General features: G+C 36.8%; 1 protein-coding gene across 11 annotated transcripts in view; it reads right to left on the bottom strand.

Moving 5' to 3' along the window:
• MCTP1 (multiple C2 and transmembrane domain containing 1) overlaps positions 1–21,180 on the bottom strand; it is a 621,784-nt gene that overhangs the window by 174,488 nt on the left and 426,116 nt on the right. For 10 of the 11 annotated variants that reach the window (XM_053586428.1, XM_053586455.1, XM_053586464.1 and 7 more), the window contains 5 exons: positions 13,852–13,954; positions 12,018–12,120; positions 11,569–11,670; positions 11,134–11,208; positions 9,040–9,159 (listed from right to left, as the gene is read on the bottom strand). In XM_053586428.1, coding sequence (XP_053442403.1) covers positions 9,040–9,159; positions 11,134–11,208; positions 11,569–11,670; positions 12,018–12,120; positions 13,852–13,954 — 503 coding nt within the window. The remainder of the gene's footprint in view (positions 1–9,039; positions 9,160–11,133; positions 11,209–11,568; positions 11,671–12,017; positions 12,121–13,851; positions 13,955–21,180) is intronic. The other variant, XM_053586444.1, reaches the window with a different exon arrangement.

The raw sequence follows: 21,180 nt of genomic DNA, 5'->3' as shown, positions 1-21,180 counted from the left end.
AGAGGCCAACGGTTGTTCAACAGATAGTAAAGTACAGCTAAATAGGATGAATATGTTCAGTGTTCTATAGCACTATAAGGTGACCATAATTAACAATAATTTACTATATGTTTTCAAATAGCTAGAAGAGCAGATTTTGAATGTTCCCAACACAAAGGAATGATAAACATTTGAGGTGATGGGTATGTTAATTGCCTTGATTTGATCATTACATATTGTATATACATCTTTGGAAATACCACAAATACATTGTACTCCATAAATATGTACAATTATTGCCTGTCAATTAAAAATAGTAAAAACAGGGTGGCGCCTGTGGCTCAGTGAGTAGGGCGCCGGCCCCATATGCCGAGGGTGGCGGGTTCGGACCCAGCCCCGGCCAAACTGCAACAGAAAAATAGCCGGGCGTTATGGCATGTGCCTGTAGTCCCAGCTGCTCGGGGGGCTGAGGCAAGAGAATCGCGTAAGCCCAAGAGTTAGAGGTTGCTGTGAGCCGTGTGACGCCACGGCACTCTACCCGAGGGCGGTACAGTGAGACTCTATCTCTACAAAAAAAAAGAAAAAAGTAGTAAAAACAACAGAAAAAGAGAATTTAAACAAAGCAAAATATATACTGATCCTCTTAAATTTTCAATGTTGCTGCTTAAACATTAAAAAAACAAAGTCAGCCATCTGAACTTCTGTAATTATGAATTATTCTTCTCTGAGTATTGGTCATCACTTTACTAATATAAATTCAAAATATAATACCTCTCTTATGCAACCTTAGTATATTAATTTGTGAATAATTAATGGACTACCTTTATCCTTGATGATCTATTATTTTATATTCAATTCAAAAGATTTTTCTAATTGACTAAGGGGAGGTATTGTTTAACTGGCTGACATTTTATGACAAAACTAGATGAAATATTTTTGTTTCAAACATTTAAGCAATGCCTGAGGTCTGCTTGGCAGGAACTGCATAGAATGCTAACTATGGAAAAGGCAGTAGAGATATTTGTATATAGCTATGTGAGCTATAAAAAATTGTATATTTACATATTTTTGATAAATTGCAATAGTGAAAGCTTTTTGACATACGGTGAACTGGGTAACCTGCCCTCCCCAACAGCCAATGTATCTTTACTGTTTTAAATAACTTCCCTATTCTGTAACCTTTTATTTCCTGCCCTTCCAATGAAGATCAATCAGGTGATTGAGCTTAATATCTCAATTTATACCATTATATCACTGATATGTGATACTTATATAAGAATATAAAGATCATTTGTTAGTTATAATTATAGCACAATATGTGGATAAAATCCATCCAGCCTCATCAGTCAGAGAGGTTCTATTACCTCATCCAGAATTCACATAGACTCTGGACTTCTCTGTTTTGGTGAAGCAAAATAGTGCACCCTTGGAATTAGGGTAGAGAAGAAAATCCTCATATGGGTTTGCATAAGGGAAGGGGGAAGATCAAATTCTTCAATATCAGTGTAACTAAACAAAATCTTTCATTTAATTGGACTCTAATGAAGTCAATAATGTTCTGTGGAGATCACAAATCCTCTCTCTCCAGACTGCTTCCCTACGGGAAGAATTTGTATCTAAGGCAAACTACAGAAAATCCAAACTTGACTTTACCCCCAAAAGCATACAAGTAAATGAACTAAGATTTACATATTAATGCTCAGTTAGAATACACATTCCCGGTGGGGTGGTGTAACAACCATGAGGTTGAAAATTGGTTCTTGGCGGAAACAAAGAATTCTTAAATATTACAATGATTTGTGGCTTTTCAAAGTTCAGCACCCCTTGACAAAATCTTATTCCTTAGTATTTATTTTTTCTCATTAAATTAAGTGATATTTTACTCCTGAGGGGAGTGACTATGAAAAAAAATTGAGAAACACTGATTTAAAATCAAATAAAGGCCAAATTTTGCTTCTAAAATCATTCATTTTTTCCCTTAAAATTGCCGTTGACTCGCTGTTAACCAGTGGTCTGTTTACACTTTGATGCGCTTTCCATCTTTCCTGGATTTTTAGCTTCTCTCTCATCCTCTCTCCATCATTTCCCTTTGAGCCGATAGCTGATGACTGGTGGGAACATCTGTGCTCTGCTATTGGTCTCTAAATGCTGCCCTTGCTGAGTGCTGGACCTCTGTCATCATAGCAGGTAGAAGATGCCATGTGTCGTCAGAACCTGCAGACCCACCGTGGCAGAGACTGATTGCAGTGTCTATCCCCAATCTTAATGTAATTTAAAATGTGGTGAAATGATAGCAGGGAAAGGGACAGAAACAACTTCCCTAGCATTTCAGGTTGGCCTCTCACTTGCTAGACTAACTCTAATATGTTCATAATCTGAGACCATACCTTTACAGCTAGTCAAAATAGAAAAATGGGAAACAGAAAGGGTTCTATTCCTATTTCTTAATTTTTACCAGATAAAATATACAACAATATGTAACAGTGTAATTATTATTACATAATAATATGTAAACAGCTTGCCATTTTGCTCAGCATGTGAATTCCTTAGAATTTAAATTGAAGTTGGAAAGTAGAGAATCCTTCAGAGGACAGGAACACTGGGTTAGACATCTGTCGACAGTCAATGAGACACTTCTGACATGGTATTTTATATTTTTTGATCCTTAGTCAAAATATGGACTCAGTTATAAAATATCAACCATGCAACATATTTTTTAAGTGTCTTATAAAAGCTCATATACAAGAAGGCAGAATACAAGAAGGCAGTTTACGGTGAAATTAGACAGTACCTATACAGCCAGGAAAAAAACAAAACACCAAGGCTTCGGTGTCCTGGCCCCGCTAACTTTCATTGAGTGAACCATCGAGGCTCAGGGGTAGGCTAATTCTTGAATTCAATATGATGTCATAGTACGTTCATGATATTTGCAATTTATTTTTGACTATAACATGGCACAGAACCGCTATACCTGAGAAGTGCAATCACTAATTTTTTCCAAATCACCCACAAAAGAAAACTTTTGCAGATTAGAGCACCCTAGTGCTTCCCAGGTTGAGGACAGGAAACATGTGTGTCACCTGCTATAGAGACTAAATTCTTCTTCTAAATAGGAAATAAAATTCTGGAGAAACAAGCCTTTCAGAGAGTAGCAGGCCCTGCGGCTTACATGTTTATCTCCCTCCAAAGATAGAAAGCCCTTTTGCTGGCATCTCTAAAACAAAAAAGGGTGTTGGCATTATTTATAGAGAACTAACTGCTGATTTGAGGAAGTTTTGTGTTGCAGGTTTAGCAGATGTAAAACAAAACAAAAATGACTATATATTTAAATAGGCCTGAAAACTGAACTAGAGTTATCACTCCTCAGGAAGAATTAGAGAAAATGTTTTATTCCATTATTATCTGGTTTACAACATTTCTTAAGATTTAGGGTTTATTTTGGCTAACTGAGATCAATTGCAGAACCCAGCTCATTTCTAAATTAAAGTCTTTGGGGAGCTTGTATGTAATTGCAAGAATTATATGCAATGCTTTGGGAAAGGTATGTTCAAGAAACCTTACAATTTTCTTTATAGTAATTTATAATTTTTAATATTATTTACAATTTTTCATGTAATTCAGGGCACATTTGAAAATAAATTCTTCCCTGGAATTGAGATAAATTTGGGGAAAAAATTGTGTATTTTGAATGTCAACTTGATGTACCTGCATGTCTATATAAGTTGGGCATACAATCTATTTGCTGAAAAGAAAATTGTAGTACTAGAAACTTTTAAGCGTCAATACTTTTTTCACTCTGTAGAAGGAATTTTAGGTAACTTTGGAGGTATATGTCTAAATCAGTGGAACTCTATACAAGTTTTCTTCCTTCCTAACTTGCACGTTTGTGAAGGAAATGTTTAATGTAGCTTTAAAATATGTGTAACTTAAATTGGAAGTATTATTTCATAAACTCAGTAAGTGTTCCTTTCAGTGGAAAACCTAAATGCAGAAAGGTAGGCAAAGGTCTTGGGACCTCATATTTACATAATCATGGGAAAATTCATGAGTGTAAGAATGGGACCATCAATTGTAGCCCATTTTTTATTCAGACTTGATTTTCAGGGGTCCTTCTGCTTTGTTATTTTGGAGAAAGTAACAAAAATTACACCTTGGACATTTCTAATTTTTCTGCTGGCATTAACAAAATAATCATAGCAATAGCAACAACTACAAAAGCTCCTATAAAAATCATTTGAAAACTGCCATCAATTGGAAACACAGTTTTGTTCCTGTGGCATTATTGATGTATCTCTTAAATTTTCAAGAGAGAAGTTTCTGTTATAAACCAAAGGTGGCCTTGAGAAGTTTCTATTATAAATTGAAGGTGGCCTTCAGTACGTCCAGTGGGATTGTTCTGCATTTCTTTGTTCAGTGATACAAATGCTGACGTGAACTACAGGTGATAGAGACGTGTGTCTTTGTTTCTCCATTGATATTTTTCTTAAGCAATGTTTTCTTTTTAGTCCTGGATCATGATGGCCACTTAAAATGTCCTCATGGTTTGTAATAACTCAGAGAAAACCTCCATGTCGGGGGCAGAGGGCTCCCACACAGGGGGTGCCCCAGGAGGCGTCTTTGGGGGCTGTCTTCAGACTGTGCCCTCGCCTCTGTGAATTCAGTTCTGCCTCCTTTGCTTGTAGTCCTTCATTTTTTAAAAATCATTTGGCTACACCGAGCTGCCTCACATCCCTCTTTGCATACATCATCTGTTTTTTTCTCCCTTCCTGCATAATGGCCCAGCTTTCTGGGAGTCGCTGTTGTCCTTTGCGATCGTTACTAAAATGGGGGTTGAATGAAGGTGGGGGACGAATCATCTGGAAGTGAAGGGAAACCAGGCATTTGGAAAGGACACAGAGGAGCAAATAATGACCCGGAGTGGCTTGGATGAATTGCTGTCAAGGGAATTCTTGGTTTTGACACAAAGGAAAACACAGATACCAAGGAAAACCTAGAGAGAGACTCTCAGTAGGAAACCTGCCTTATAGGATGGACAGCACACAGGGTGGAAGCCAGGCGCTTCCAGATAGCCACAGAAACATCGGTCCTTCCAGACCGATTTCTGTGGATAAACAAAGACTAACAGGTAAGCAGTCAAACATGCCATTTTGGCAACACAAAGTATGTTGAGAAGTTGACATCCCTTCATAATTCTTGTTCATTGTTCCTTAAGTAAAATATGTGTCTCCCTTTAGTTGTTCTGTTAGGAATTGTACTTTACAAGCAAGAGGACGTTTCTGGTAATGCATATCTCAAGACTTTTCATTAAAGTACCAAATTTAAATTCTACCTTTTTGTGCACTCTGACATTTTTGTCTGGCATTTTCATTAATTTTGCGACATACATAAACGTAGCTGAAATGTTAACTGATCAATACTTTGTCTCTCTCATGTAGCACTAGTGCTCCATTCCCCAAGGACCACACAGCAGAACAGAAATTAAATGTGTAAAATATCAAATGTTAATGTTAAACACAACGGCACTTACTGTATAACGACAGAAAAGGCTAAAACAATTCCAAATGGACAGATGGTACCACAAATTATCTACAATCACATTTAAAGATTAAAGTTTGTCCTGTAAAATAATTCTTTGACGCACACTGAAGTGTGTCCTTTTACTGATAGCTCAGTTGTCCAATTATTTTTGTGCTCATTACAGTGAGAAATGACAGTACTGAAAAGAAAGAGAGAGCGCACACTCTTTTTTTTTCCATGTTGCACCCACTGACATCCACAAGAACACAAATGTCTGGTCTAGAGCCTGATGAAAATTAGGCCCAATTTATGAGACATTTCCCTGTCTACAATAGATGATTCCCAAAGACAAGCAGAGTGTCTTCTGCATCGCTCACATCTGTGTTCCTTCTTAGGCAGACGATATTCACAGTAAAATTTAAAAACCGAATCCATTGCACGCAAAAATAAGAACATTCCCAGAAATGTGTGTTTGCTTCTATTTTATCTATCACCTTCTAGGCCGATTTCTTCCTCCAATATCATCAGGAGGCTCTGAAACTTCCCCACAGCACACAGGTAGTGCTGGAGAGGCTGGCACTGCTCTGACCCTGCATTTCTTGTGCTCCCCACTCTAAGTGACATTGGGACCAAAAAATTATTGTTTTTCTTCTTTGATTTTATTATTCTACATTTATTTTTGGATGCTAAATTAGAAAAGAAAAATAAAACTGAATAGAATAAAGGCACTTAAACCTTATAAAGTTTACTGTTCTGGGCCTAAAATCGAGCCACACGATGGCACAAATGCATGTGCTCCACGAGACAGCTGCATTTATGAAGCAGTGGGCCAAGTGGAACAAATATTATAATAATAGACCCATGATCCATCCACAGGGAATGATGGGAACAATATGTGTGTAACAATGGGGTGCTGCTCACATTCTCATCCTAATGGAAAGCAGTTCTTTTCAATAAACTGGCCCAAAAAGGCCCTCGTTATGCAATGAGATCTTTGAAATGTTTTGTTTTTTAAAAAACATCATTTAATATCTACAAGATGACTAAATATCCTATAGCAGTCTTTTTTCTGAATTGTTTTTCATATTAGAATTACAAGGTATATATTTTCCTGCTTTATATATATTCCTCTATTAGGAAAGAAAGAATATCTGCTGTGTGGTCTTGGGCAAGGCACTTAACTTTCTGTGCCTCAGTTTCTTCTTCTGTATATTTGGAAAGTAACAATCTCCCCTGCATAAATTTGTTGGAGTGTTATATTCATTGATGTGGGAGAGCACTTTCATGGATTAATTCATAAAAATAGTTCCTTGGTGCATAGTGCCTAACAAATATTATTATTAGTATATAATCATTTTATATCGGAATTAATGTGAGGTTAAAATATATGACTGATAAACGATTATGAAATAATTCAGGATTTAAATGTAAACTTTAGGGAAAATTGCTACAACAGTATTCAGCTAAGTTTACCATGATTTAAATAACTAGTTTCATTAGAGTCAACCCTTTTTTATCTGGCATCATTGAAGGGTGAGTTTTTACACATATGTCTTCAGATTAATCAATTTGCTAATCAGTTAATTACATTAATTGATTAGTCAGCCATTTATATCAGGATATTAGGTACTGTGCAGCTGATGCTGTGGTACCGGCAGGAAAAGGCCAGATTTCCATTTTCTCCTAGAATCCTAGAACTCCCAGTGCAGGCCCAGAACAATAAAGTTTATTTTTGTTATTGGTTGTTTCAATCCCATGCAATAGAATCTAAGTCAGCCCTCTGGCTTCCAGGGAAACACGGTTACTATTGTTTCTTCTGCTGTGTGTTCACATCTCAGTGGCCTCCTTCTTCACCATCAGTGTCAGGAGGCTATTTTCTACCTTTATTGTGTCTGCCTCCATCTCTTACCAGCCTCATGCATTGTAAGGCTGAATCTGTCAGATACCGATCACCAGCTCAGAGAGATACTATTACGTTTCTTTCCCAATGAACTTTAATCTCCTTCCAGTGACAACACTCAAGTAATATGTAAATGTTCCTCAGTTGCTCAGTATATCAGTGACTGATTATTGTTTCACAATCAAAAGGTGATTGTGAGGAAAGGCTGCCATCTTGAATCCGTTTTACATGAATGACCTCCAGAAGCCAGAATTTATAAGACTTTCACAGCACACTGTAAAGCTTAAGTGTTAAAAATGAATGTTCCCAAACAAATGATGTACATTTCTCTGTTTTTACATTTTACAGACAGCTGCTAGGAAAGACTTTGGAAGGAGTGAATAAAAAATGGCAGCACAACTTTCTGAGTAGAATTTTTTTGTGTCTGTTAAATAGCACCATAGAACCCGGAAGTGGCGGGATAATATACACACAAAAACTGAGTATCATTTTTTCTCATTAATGTCAAAGTACCTCTTAGCTATTGAGCAATCCAAATAAACCCTGTTAAACAGTACTCCAATGAATTTATCACGTGAAAGTTAATAAAAGACTATGGAGAAAAGGACATTTTTCTCTAGAACTTGATGATGACAGTGAGTATCTCTGGGAAGCAGGCTGACTAACTTTCTGGTAACTAGCAAGACAAAGGGACATACAGAGTCTTTGTTCCATTGCTCAGACATTAATGAAAGTCCCATACAGGGCCTGAGAGGAGGACAGAGCTCGAAGTGCTGGACACATGGGCACACACTCATCTGAATGGACATACTAACATGTCAATGTGTCACTATAATTAAGGCTCTTCTTGTAAGTCCCTATAATAAAGCCAGATTCTGCCAAACTGGCAATTGTAAGGAGGCATAAGGAACTCATATTCTAACAAACATGAAAATAAAATGAAGAATTTCAAAAGAAGGACTCCACTTCAACTTCAAACTGAAATACTGAATAAGCAAAAATAACATGAGACAAGAAAAATCCCAGCTACAGCTCAGGGGAAAGTATCTTTTGGATTTTCTAGCTCTACTAGTTGGTCTCATAAGCAATTTTTAAATAAAGTAAATCCTACAAGACGAACGTTATTAAAGGACTATTTGGATCTATCAAATTCTCACTCGTGACTTTTTCAAACCTGGAAATCCAGAAATAACAAAATATCTCATAAATGGACCACCCTCACTCCCAATTTAGGCATTATCAACAAGCACTCTACCACTTTGAAAAACAAACAGAATCCAACTGAGGATGGTCAAGATTATTACTGTTATTATTTTTCACACTGAGGACTTTTCTTGGCTCTCCTATTGTGATTTGGAATTATGCAATATGTAAAATTTTACTTTCTAACTGTCATAGAGAAAATTATACACTGGCTGAGATGTCTTGCATTCCGGAACTCTGAGGCGGGGGAATGTATTCTTGGACTCAGACCTTGTACAATCCATCAGGTTCCTGCCCACGGCAAATCTGTCCAGTCAAGTCTTAAAATAGGAGTTTTTAAATGGCCACATCAACATAACTGTTACTATAGCCACAGAAGCAGGCAGCTATGATCACTGAATTTAATGAATAACAATGCAAGTAATACAGTAAGATCATACCATAAAAGCAGCCAGACTCCTTGGGGGTGAATCCCAGTCAAAGCAACTATTGACGTAGTATGCAGCATTTACAAGCACCATGACACAACGTTTCATTCGGATAAAGTTTCTCAGTAGCAACTATAAGGAAAATGAAAATATTATTAGAATTTGCAAGACTAAAAACCATCTGACACACTGAAAAATTCTTCAAGCTTTTTGTAATTTAAAAAGAATTCAGAAAGTTAATAAAGTTACAAGAACATACCAAGCAATTTGGCTCACAAGTTAAAGACAAAGAAGTATTTCTGAAGAAAGTGGGAAGAATCGACTGAGAGCTGATTAGCTATTAGCTGATAATAATGTTATCACACAGGTTGGACTACCTCTCCTCAGAAGAAAAAAATTACAGATAGAAACACATTTTCCTACTTACAGACTGTGCATCTTAATTTTAGTCTTGAATTTTCTTATGGTTTTTAGGTTTATTAAATGCTTTAGTTTATAATATTTCAAAGTGAAATGTATACCTTGGAATGTTTTTATTTAGAGTCTTGGAGAAAAACTTGTCAAATATTGCTTTTTTACAGAAAACAATTTTCCCACCATGTAGCAAGGTTCCTCTCTTTCTTGCTAGATTATCTATCACCTACCATCTCACTATTTGTATTTTTCTCTCTCTCCCACAATAAAATTAACCTATATTTCCCTCATTCCTTTTTCAAAGTTTTGGAAGTTTGGACAATTTATAATAACCAAGTGGTTTATAAATATCTCTCATTAAAAATGTACGTAAGAATTGATATAAATTGAATTTAAAATTTAAAATAACACATACTATAATGATAAAAGGAACAGCTCATGCTGTTTGATGATGATTCAAAAAATTATATACAGCTATAACCAATAATAGAATAAGAATGTGTCTATGGGCTAATATTTTGCTATTATCAAGTATACTTCATTGCTAATATTGTATTTTTAAGAAGTAACTAGTAAAGTTCATAGAGGTTACATGGAAAAAATATATATGTATAAATATAGATACATGCTTGTGCAGGCGAGTTTTAACAAGTTGCTAAAATTGAAATGTCCTGCAGGCAAAGAAGAGTCTTCTTATTTGTTTTCCTTCTTGGTCCCTCTCACCTTTCTTTAAGAGCTATTTTTATTAATTTTATTTGCAGTCATAGAGAAGTGAAATCTGTATTTCTATTTGGACATTGCATTTGTAACTCATACACTGCCTTTAAACAACCAAAGATCCTACTATATTTGCTGAATTTATTACATTAAAAATAAATTTAGGCTTCAAATATCACAAAAATTACCAAATGTTTGAAGCCAGAGATACATTCAGTAAACAACATTGTGGTAGCAAATACATTTTATCTCTCTTAATTTGAAGTAAACGTTTTTCTGAAGTTGGGGGCTTATCACTTTTTCTTAACTCGATATCAAGGCTAATTTAAAATTGTAAGCAATAGATAGCAAACTGAATTTAAAACAATTTTAAAGGAATTTTAAAATTCCTTTAAAAAGCAGATTTCCCGATTTTCTGTTTCCTTACTTAAAAATGCCAATAAAAGTTTACTTCTAAAAGATCATAGTTAAAGTCTAATTAATAGGATGATTTCCCTTAGAAAATGAAGCCCTCTTCTCATCTGGATTAGAGGGAAAAGCGTTACACTGGGTTCTCTTTACACACACCTACATCATACCTGTGGGTGGTCTGGGCACATATTTGGATCTCAGCATTTGGTATTCTCCTTTACACATTTCGTGGCAATCAGATTGTATTTCAGGTTCAAAATGATCATTCTTTGGCTAACACGCGAATACATGTCCACTATATTCAGTACTTACAGTATCCCCTTTCCGTTCTGACCCTCCCCACCCCAATCCAATCTATCAGTTTGGTATTGTCCTTGTTTGATCTTTTAAAGAAAGGGGAAAAAAGAAAGAGAAAGAAAGGAAACAAGCAAGAGTCATTTTCAATAAGCAGATGCTCAAAAATTCTATCATCATCCCCCTCCCAAAGTTTATTTGAATTTACTTAGATGTTTCACAGATACAGTCAGGTCTTCCCAGAGGGATTAGTCTTGCCTTGCTTTTTACCTGTTTAGAGAGTCTGTTTTCCTCTTCAATGTACTTCTGTTCTTTGGGTATTAATGTTCGTAAGCTGGCTTTCACCTATAATACATCAACACATGTGTCTGTTACGGATTAATAGAGTACAAATGTTTACAGGTTTTTCATGCAGTTCAATTTGCAATCATTTCTAAAGTTTCAAAGTCTTGGCTGCTGTGCTCATAAAATATAAATGTATACAGTTGCACACGCACACATGCGTCCCTCTCTGACGGCAGCGGCACAGTCACCAACTCTAACAGAAAGTGTGGCTGTGCCAGGCAGAGGCGCAAGCGTATTCTCCAGGACACATCGAGGTTTAGAGAAAATGAGGAATGACAGAAATTCTCTACAAATCAGGAACAAAAGCTTTCATGAAACTGAACTCTTTAGCAGTACAAAAAAGCCAAAGTTAAGACTTACAGCATTAAAAATCACATCTATTTCAAGATAGATGACCCCCTTTGTTGGCCCTGTCAGCTGCTTGTTTTTCAAGACGTAGGCTTTCTGTTCACCATTTTGAATCTGCGGGAAAAGGACATGACAGCCGTCTGTCTCGCGGTCTCCACTGAATACACTCCCTCAGTGACCTTTGACTCCCAGCTGCTGAAACTGACAGAGAACCCAAAACAACTGTGGCAATTCTGACAAGTACCTGTTCATTACCAGGATCAAGTCTGTCAGGAAAAATTAACTATCATGGGATTCAACATGGCCGTGAATTGAGTATGTTAAAATTTTTAGTGTTCTTATTACAGACCTTGGTTGAGAAATGACAGACATAGAGCTGAGAATTTTCTTTCTTTCTTTTTTTTTTTTTTTTCCATGAGCAAAAGCAACACAGAACAGTATGGCAGGTGAATAAAACTTACAGACAGCAATGGGATAGCAACTTTGCCCAGAAAGTCAGCACTTCGATCCCGATCTTCATCATAAACTGTCACTTCAAGAACTGAATGGATATCTTTAATGTTGCTGCATAATAAATATACATAAGAAAAAAAGATTTAATTAGTAGGGAACAAGAACTAGAATGGTTTTGAAAATTGAGATGGCTCCAGCTGATTCTGTATGCATGTGTGCTTGTGTGTGCTATCTGCATACCTGTATGTACAAGGTAGCTTGATAACTGACAGAATTTCCCATAATGCACCTTAAATCACCTACAGTGAGGATTCTATTATCTGGAACTTTGCACACCATTGTAATTTCAAGTTATAATTTTTTAATGAAATACAATTTCCCATCTGGATAGTCACAGAATAAGTTATCAGGAAAAAAAAAATCAATAAGTGATACTGGTATTTTTAAAATTTTTCTTTCTTCTCATTATTACAATAATACACATCTTCCTATTTACCCTATAAAATACTTGTTATCAGCAAGTGTCACAGTATATTTTAGATAATTTCTTTTTAATAAAAATAAGACATCTCCTTTTTGTTTCTAGCTCTCGCCAAAACATTCGTTTAGTTTCTATTAGGTTTATGGTAAAAATTAACAAACACAGAAAATAGAATGGAGAAAATGTAATATTTAGCTGTGTACCCCCCTGGAATTTAGAAATTTAAGTGGTGCTCCATTACGTTACAAAGACAACATATGTTAATAAACAACTCTGTGAGCTCTCATGTTTTTGTTTCTGGAAAATAAGCACAAATTGTTGACAGCATTTATTCTTTGATCAAACTGTTTATGAAGAAAACATGAATTAGGAGAAAGCAAAAAAGTGAATATATTCATTACTGAAAAATTGCAACCACATGTGAGAAGAGGCCTTATCAGGGCACAATCAATTAATGGCTTTGATAATAATCAAACCTATTCATCCAATTATGCATTCCAGAGAAAAACACTCTTCACAATCTTCTTAGGAGTACAAGTCTCCTGACCAGGCTTTTATCTCTTATAAAAATGTGGAATCCCTTAAAAATAAATTGGTCAGATAATTAAAGCTGATTAGTTACTGGCTCTTAAGGAAGGGACATTGTAAGAAATTAATGAAGAATTTAGCTGTTTTTCATACACACACAAAAAAAATCATGTTCGAAAACTTTTAAGAATTACTTCTATTTGGAGAGTTTTCTTTGTTTCGGACTCCATTTCTAAAGCCCAGTGTTAAAAAGCAGAATTTAGGAGATACTATCGAGAAGCACTGGCAGCTTTTACAGTGCATGAGTGAAAAGATTTACAAACTTTTTTAAAACATAAGGAAAATTAATCCAAAGAGTGTTTTGGTATCTAGGACAATACTGAATATTCTTATTGTGCCAAAATGAAACAAATCAAAACTAAAGCATCTGCCCTATTCGTGACTGGATTGTTTGCTGATTTCAGCAATGGAACAAATAGAGCTTTGTCCTCCTTGGTATCAATGCAATTGGGAAGAATTTCAATAGGAAGTATAAAAGGAAGAAGCGGCATGGCGATTCAGTTAATGGGAGCAAAACTCTTAGTCAAATCATACACAAAGCACAGTTTTTTAAAAAAGTCCATGAAAACAAAGAAAAGTGGCATACCCTTACCCGCCAGGTTTCACTCTCAGGAAGGTAAGAAGTTAGGAAATTCATTATTGTTAGCAAAGGCGGGCCAGATGCACTAAGTTGTGAGTCAGTTAAGAATAAACACACACAGTGAAAGAAAACCTCTAAAATAAATAGAATTTAATGCCTTATCTGAAATGAGCCCAAAGTTATGCCCACTTACAATGTGAAGACTTTGTTCCACTCGGGATTGAGATTTTTGTAGACAGTATGTGTCAGCAATCTGTCGTTGTTCAGTTCTACGACACAAAATGGGTCACTTTTACCTACGAGAGATTTTAGGTAAACATTTTTTGTATAAATAGCTCCCACAGTTCACAGTGTCATGATCACAAAAATATCTCTTTTTCAAAAAGTTTTAAAGTAAACAAAATGTGAAGTACAATTTTAAAAGTTAAAGAAAAAAAAAGCCTATCAAAATAGAGTTAGATGTAACTGGTTGACGTTAGCAATTGTTATGATTCATAGTTATTTAGAGGCTGGAAAAGTAAAAGAAAGAAAATTATATAGCTGGCATTCATTTCAATTTGAAATTTTTTTTTTTTTACAAAAATAATGTACTATAACTGCCAGTTACAATAGAAAATGTGATGCACATCCATCCTTAAATCAGTTTTTATTTAATTCTATAATGACCATCTGAAAAGTTCAGCCCCTTTACTCTCATGCATATACAGAGGGTGCAAAAAACATGTATGTACATTTTTAAGAAAGGAAAAAACTATGTTAAAATTGTAATAATATATACTGATAACATTTGTTATCTTGCATATTTTACCTTGTATCACTTGTAATTGCAGAAGTCAAATATGACTTGAATATTACAATTTTAAGACAGTTTTATTTTTTCCTTTTTAAAATGTGTATACAGGTTTTTGGGTACCTTCTGTATTTTCAACCCATCTGATTTACTAGGAATCAGGAATTTCTGAGTCCTTAGCAGGAAGTTCTAATCAATTTCATTTTTGGAAAACTGCTATATTGCAGAATTATAACATTTTAATTGGACTAAGATTTAGTTACTTTCTTCTGAGATACCTATGACAGCACAAGAAGATAAATTAGATCCTCTGAGGCAGGAGAAATTCTGCCTTTTGAAAACTAACATCAACAACAGATCTGCATCTTAAAAAGCAGTGTTTTTTTGGTCCCCTAAAAGTGAAAGATTTAGAAGTTATCCCCTGTGTAGAGCCATTCTGCCCTGTCACATTCAAATCTCATCCTCTCAGCAGTTATGTTTTGTGAAGTCTTCAATATTTTTGTAGTGTTATTATGTTTTGCAGGATAAGAACCCAGAAAGTCAGAGGCTCTATGGGGGCAGCATTAATGATATTAGTGCAGCATGTAATTTGTTTGATACCTTATACAAATGACAATGAAATCAATATTTAGACAAAGCTGTCCAGAGGTCATATCTTTTAAACTATAATATTGATTTAGACTACATAAGAGGTTAATGTGCATATTATTAACTTTAATGATAAAGAATAATTGTTTTAAATGCATTGTGGATTGTAGTCACAGTAGTTTACACTTCTGTGAAAGCTTAAATATCATTGAAGATTTTCAATTAAATTTTAATGGGAAGGAATTCATTAGCTATCAGTGACAGATAAGCTATGTATTCCCACATAACAGGGTATTTAATTTCCATACTGTAATTCTTAAAATGAGCTGTACAAACTTGGACTCACCTTTAATTTATTAATTTTATATTAAAAAGGAGATTTAATGAGTATGCTCTAGTTCAGTGGCCTCACATACCCCAGGATAACTGCATAACATTATGGGCTTCTCAATTTGGGGCCTTAGGAATAATTTTTAATAAGGACTAGAGAACTGGAAATCTTCAAGGTCTGGTGGAAATTTCACTTCTGGGGGCAGGTCTGTATATCTCCTCCCCCACCCTTTATCCCCTTACCCTGCCTGTTACCACTCTCACTTCCAACTCCCACACCTCATGGAAGACAGTGTTCAAAAAATAATGTTTTATTCATTAAAGCACAATGTAATAGGTTTATATTTGGTATGTCAACAACACAGAATTCAGATATAAGCATAAAGAGGAAGGTGAAAACTATTTTCAAAATATTTTTAAATGTAAACTACTAGGCAAGACCTTTCCCAATAATTGTGCCATATCTCAGTAAACAGTAGGCCATGCACATAGGGAAAGTGGGGTAATACCTGGACGACAGGTCCACTCACTTAACAGACATGTGTTGCTCACCATGTACTGGGCAGTGTCTTACAAGTTGCGGAGACAGCAGTGAACAAACAATTAAAAAAAAATATTCCTGACCCTATGGCATTTACGTTGAGGAAGAAGATAGGAAACATATTTTATAGTATTTTAGAAGGTGATAAGTACTATGGAGAAAATATAGATGGGAAAGGTGCTGGAGAAGCTGGCATGTACACGCAATTTTAAAAAGGGCTCAGAGAAAGCTTGCTGAGAAAGTGACATCGCTGGCAAAGAAATGAGGAGTGACGGAGGGAGCCTGGGTTACTCACAGGGAAAGAATGTCTAAGGGCCAGAAAAGATGTCTCTAGAACATCTGGGGAATCAGTGTGACTGGAGGAAAGGGATGAGGATTTGAGCGGAGTGTGAGGGGAGCAGAGCAGGTGACTCAGAGGTGTGAGGACAGTGGCAGGCCTCCGAGAGGACTTGGCTTCCACTCTGTGTGGGAAGCTCTGGAGCAAGCGTCCTCAAACTTTTTAAACAGGGGGCCAATTCACTGTCCCTCAGACCGTTGGAGGGCTGGACTATAGTTTAAAAAAAAACTATGAACAAATTCCTATGCACACTGCGCATATCTTATTTTGAAGTAAAAAACAAAACGGGAACAAATACAATTCACACTGCTGCATGTGGCCCGAGGGCCATAGTTTAAGGACCCCTGCTCTGGAGGAATGTGAGTTGAGGAGCAATATGACCTTCTGACAGCTATTTGGAAAGTAAGGTGGAGAAAGGGCAATGGGAGAGGGAGAGAGAAGTGTGAGGGGCCTACTGCAATAATCCAGCGGGTAAACATGGTTGGATTTTGGACTTAACTCGAGGGTAGAATCAGCAGGATTTGCAGAAGTCAGTATTGAATAATCTAATATACTCTTATATTATTTTTTGGAGATGGAGGACAGTTAATTGAGCTTAGCCAAGCCAGTATTCCCCCGTCCCCCACAGACAATCAGCATTCAACAAGGCGCTCAGACAGATCTCTCTAGAATCTGACAAAGAGGCAAGTTGAGGTCAGGAAAGAGCAGGCAATTTTACGTTTAATTTATATTCATTTCTTCCTTCTAAAAAGTTATCTTTTTGTAGTTATCAGTAATGGATGCCAACATCAGGTCTTTAGACCACGTTATTTTTGCCTAGTTGAGAGAGCCCCCTCTGTCACCACATGATTCCAGGGCCATTAAAAACTAACAGCAATCGCAGCCAAAATAATACTGTACAATATCAGACTCTATAAACTTACCACTAAGGAGCACAAGCTACCATTTTATTTTAAAGAAATGGCTACACATAGCTACATGTGCTTATCTGGGTTGCTAAATAATGCTTTAAATGGCTGGGTTTTCAGTTCCTAAACTTTACAGCCTTGATTATCTGCCGCTTAAACAAACAAAACCGATCAGAGCAATGCTAGTGATGGACCTACCTATTAATTATCTCCTTAATTATTCCTTCTGTTCATCCTTTTATCCTTCATTTATGACACACAGCTCTGCTTGCTGAGGGTACCTGGTTGTGGTTGACTATGGGATGGGGTGTTGATGTCTGTGATATGCACTGTATTCTTTACAGCTGCAGAGAGTGATGCAAAACAGCCCCTTCAATGTTTGTACTCAAGTACTAGGAATGAAGGCAGCATACAAGTTGAAATGCATTTTGTTTCTGATAATTTTTGAGTATTTAGAGGGTCTACATGTTTGAGAACACAGCTCACATAATCCCTTGTTTCTCTTTAACTCAATTTTTGTCATAAGACTAAAGCCGACTTGTAAGAACCAACTAGCTTTTTCTTAAACCATTATCATTTTGGCTAAAAAAGTACCTATCCCTCTCCATAGCAATGCAAGAAACTGGAGAATTTGGTTTAAATAGAAGTCAGAAATTGCAGCAGTGCCAGAGGGCAGGGGCTGTGGGAGTGAGCGCCCTAACCACCATGACAGCTAGCAGAGACTCAGCCTTCCTTGGGAACATGGCAGCCTCCACACTGACAGTTTTCTAGAGAGAAATGCATTCATTACTTATGGAGGTCTGCTCTGCTCACCCCAGAGTTATAAGTGTGATTAAGACATATTCCAGCTCTCAAGGCATGCAAAATTTAGTGGTCATGACAGACATGTAAACACATAATTATGAGGCAGGGTTGTTAAGAACCATAATAAAGGTAAGTGAAGGGGGTGAGGGGAGCAGTGGGAAGGAAGCTTGTCATCCTACACCTGCAGAAAGGGAAGGCGGAAGGAGGACTTTCCCTGCAGAGGGGACTCTGATCTGTGGTGATCGCATATCTTTATCACCAGTGTTTTTAGAAGTGAAAAACAATATAGAAAGTGGACTTCCACAATTTATGGTCAGGAATACTTAGCTTAAATCTATTTTGGTATCTCTTTAATAAGTTTTCTATAAGACAAAAACTTAGGTGTATCTTAAAAATATTATATTAGGACTGATGCATTTATCCATCATCTAGTTAAAAAGCAAAGGCTATTTTTTTCTATGGATTTTTCTTTTTAAAAAAATCTCCCAAGGGAATTAACTCTCTTGCACCCTAACTCTAAAACAAAATCTATAACATATTTTTAAAGCATATTCTCTATTACCTCAATTCATCTTTTGGTGAAAAGCCATTCATATAACAATAGAAACAAACATACTCTAGAGTCGTCTCCAATTAGAGTCTTTCCTGGCAATCTTCAAATCCTCTTCTTAACCTTAGAGATGCAGTTTTAACCTTAGATTTTTTTCATTGACTGACCTAGCTACATTTCAAACATGCGATGTTTAAAATTAACCACCGCTCTTTACTAGGTCCCCCTGTGTCTGATTCTGGGACTGAGCAATAAAATCAGGGCTTCTCTTTTCTCCCAAGTCTTGAAGTCAGTTTCATTATGGCAGGAAAATTGGCACCCTAGAGTTGTGGCTTTCAAGCTGCTAGATCCAATGCACATATATTTTCTATGTTGAAGATTTTATAATGCCTTCTTTACTATTATGCAATAAAATAAAACTGACCGTACATGATTTCAAGTCTTTTTTTTTTTTTTTTTTTTTTTTGAGAGAGAGAGAGAGAGTCTCACTACATCATCCTCAGTACAGTGCTGTGGCGTCACAGCTCACAGCAACCTCAAAATCCTGGGTTCAAAGGATTCTTTTGCCTCAGCTTCCCATGTAGCTGGGACTACAGATGCATACCACGACGCCCGGCTATTTTTTGCTGCAGTTATTGTTGTGTTAGCTGGCCCGGGCTGGGTTCAAACTCACCAACTTTGGTGTATGTGGCTGGCGCTGTAACCATTGTGCTATGGGTGCCAAGCCATGATTCCAAGTATTAATGTAAGGCCTTAACACTATTATAAAGGAGGACTAGTAGAAAGTTGTTTACAACAAAAGTATGCATTGATTAATTTAATAAACACTTATCAAGTGCTTACTCTGTGTCAGGCCATATGGACAAAAAAGAGAAAGGTCTCTGCTATCTTAGAGAGAGCTCCCACCTGAGGTGGGAGGGGGAGAGAATAAATGTTGAGCATAGTGAATACGCAGTGAGTATGTGGCCATGATGGTGGTATGATAGTGAATATAAGACTGAAATTGATATATTAGAGAGTAATACATATTAATGGGAAATAGAAAAATAGAGTAGAATAACGGATCTGAAGGGGGCAGGGAGGGGCACAGGGCACAGACTCAGGAAGGGTGGTTGGAATAGGCCTGTTGTCGGGTAGGTCCCAGCCAAGACCTGAAGGAAGTGAAGGAGTAGTGGACATCTGGAGAAAAGGGATCCAGGCAGGGGAGGGATGGACTGAAGCCCATTGCACCCAGGGCCTCTGACACTGGGACCCCATAAGCAAGAGGAAGATGAGAAGACGTCAGAGAAATAACGGAGTACCAGATCAAAAAGTCTATGGATGCCTTCTTAAGGTCTTCAGTGTATACTGAGTGGAATGGCAGCCATTTGCAAGGCTGGAATAAATAATATATATTCGATGAGGCAATCTACACTCAGATAATCATGAAAAAGATTTTAAACCTATATCAATGTCTATATTTACTCAGGAAAGACTAAATTTTCTTTCTTTCCTTTCTTTCTTCTTTTTTTTAAGACAGAGTCTCACTCTGTCGCCCTGGGTAGAATGCCATGGTATCACAGCTCACAGCAACCTCAAACTCTTGGGCTCAAGAGATCCTCTTGTCTCAGCCTCCCAAGTAGCTGGGACTATAGATATCCCCTCAATGCCTGGCTAGTTTTTCTATTTTTAGTAAAGTCGGGGTGTCACTCTTGCTCAGTCTAGTCTCTAACTCCTGAGCTCAAGCGATCTACTCGCCTTGGCCTCCCAGAGTGCTGGGATCACACATAGGCTGAGCCACCACAGGCCTGATTTTCACTGTGTAAGATTGTCTGATACCTTGTAAGACATCTAGTGTCTACCTCCTCCAGCTACCAAGCACCAGTGTTGCTCCACAGTCACTATAGCAACTAAAGTTCCCTTGAAAATCTCCAAAGCACCCAGGGGCAGAACCACTCTCCCCCATTGAGAAACCTTGCCCTGCAGCCACAATTCTTAAACATTGTGGTCTGAGGAAGTCTTAAAAATTATCAAGGATCTCAAAGAATTATTGTTTTTGTAGACTCAATGAAAACTTACCATTTTAGAAATTAAAAATGAAAACATTAAAAAAATTCACTAAAAATAGTAAATCTATGACACGTTGACATCAAAGTACTCAAACCTCATGTAGACTTTGGAAAAGTCCATTGTACACTCATGAGAGAATCAGAGTCAAAGACGCAAATAACACCTTGGTATTACCATGAAAACAGTTTTGACTTCGCAGATCCCTGTGTGGGTCTTGGGGCTCCCTGCAAGTTTCTGGAACACACGTTGAAAACCATGACTAGTGAAAATAGGTAAAGCTCCATATGAGTTTATTTATCTTGGGAGCTAGAACTAGATGCAATTAAGAATATGTATAGGATTGTGTATAGGACTGTGTACAGATGCATTCTCAAGTCCTAGAAGTAAACCATCTAGATATTTGCAGCTCAAAATTTATGCCAGAAAAAAATGAGAAGTGAAATGAGACTGATGAGAAACTGGAACAGAAAGAAGAGGGGGCCCCTGGGCTCTGTGGGACAAGGAGGGCCTGTGAGAAGAGGGTGGCCGTGCTTTCCAGAGCTGAGATAAATTACGGGAACAAACATCTGAAGACTTCATTTTCAATTCGTATTTAATATAGAAACTATATGCAAGTGATTTGTTA

This window comes from Nycticebus coucang, chromosome 1 (assembly GCF_027406575.1).
Source record: "Nycticebus coucang isolate mNycCou1 chromosome 1, mNycCou1.pri, whole genome shotgun sequence".
NCBI classification, from domain to species: domain Eukaryota; kingdom Metazoa; phylum Chordata; class Mammalia; order Primates; family Lorisidae; genus Nycticebus; species Nycticebus coucang.
The sequence above is the reverse complement of the archived record's forward strand: the minus strand, read 5'-3'. Positions and strand labels throughout refer to the sequence as shown.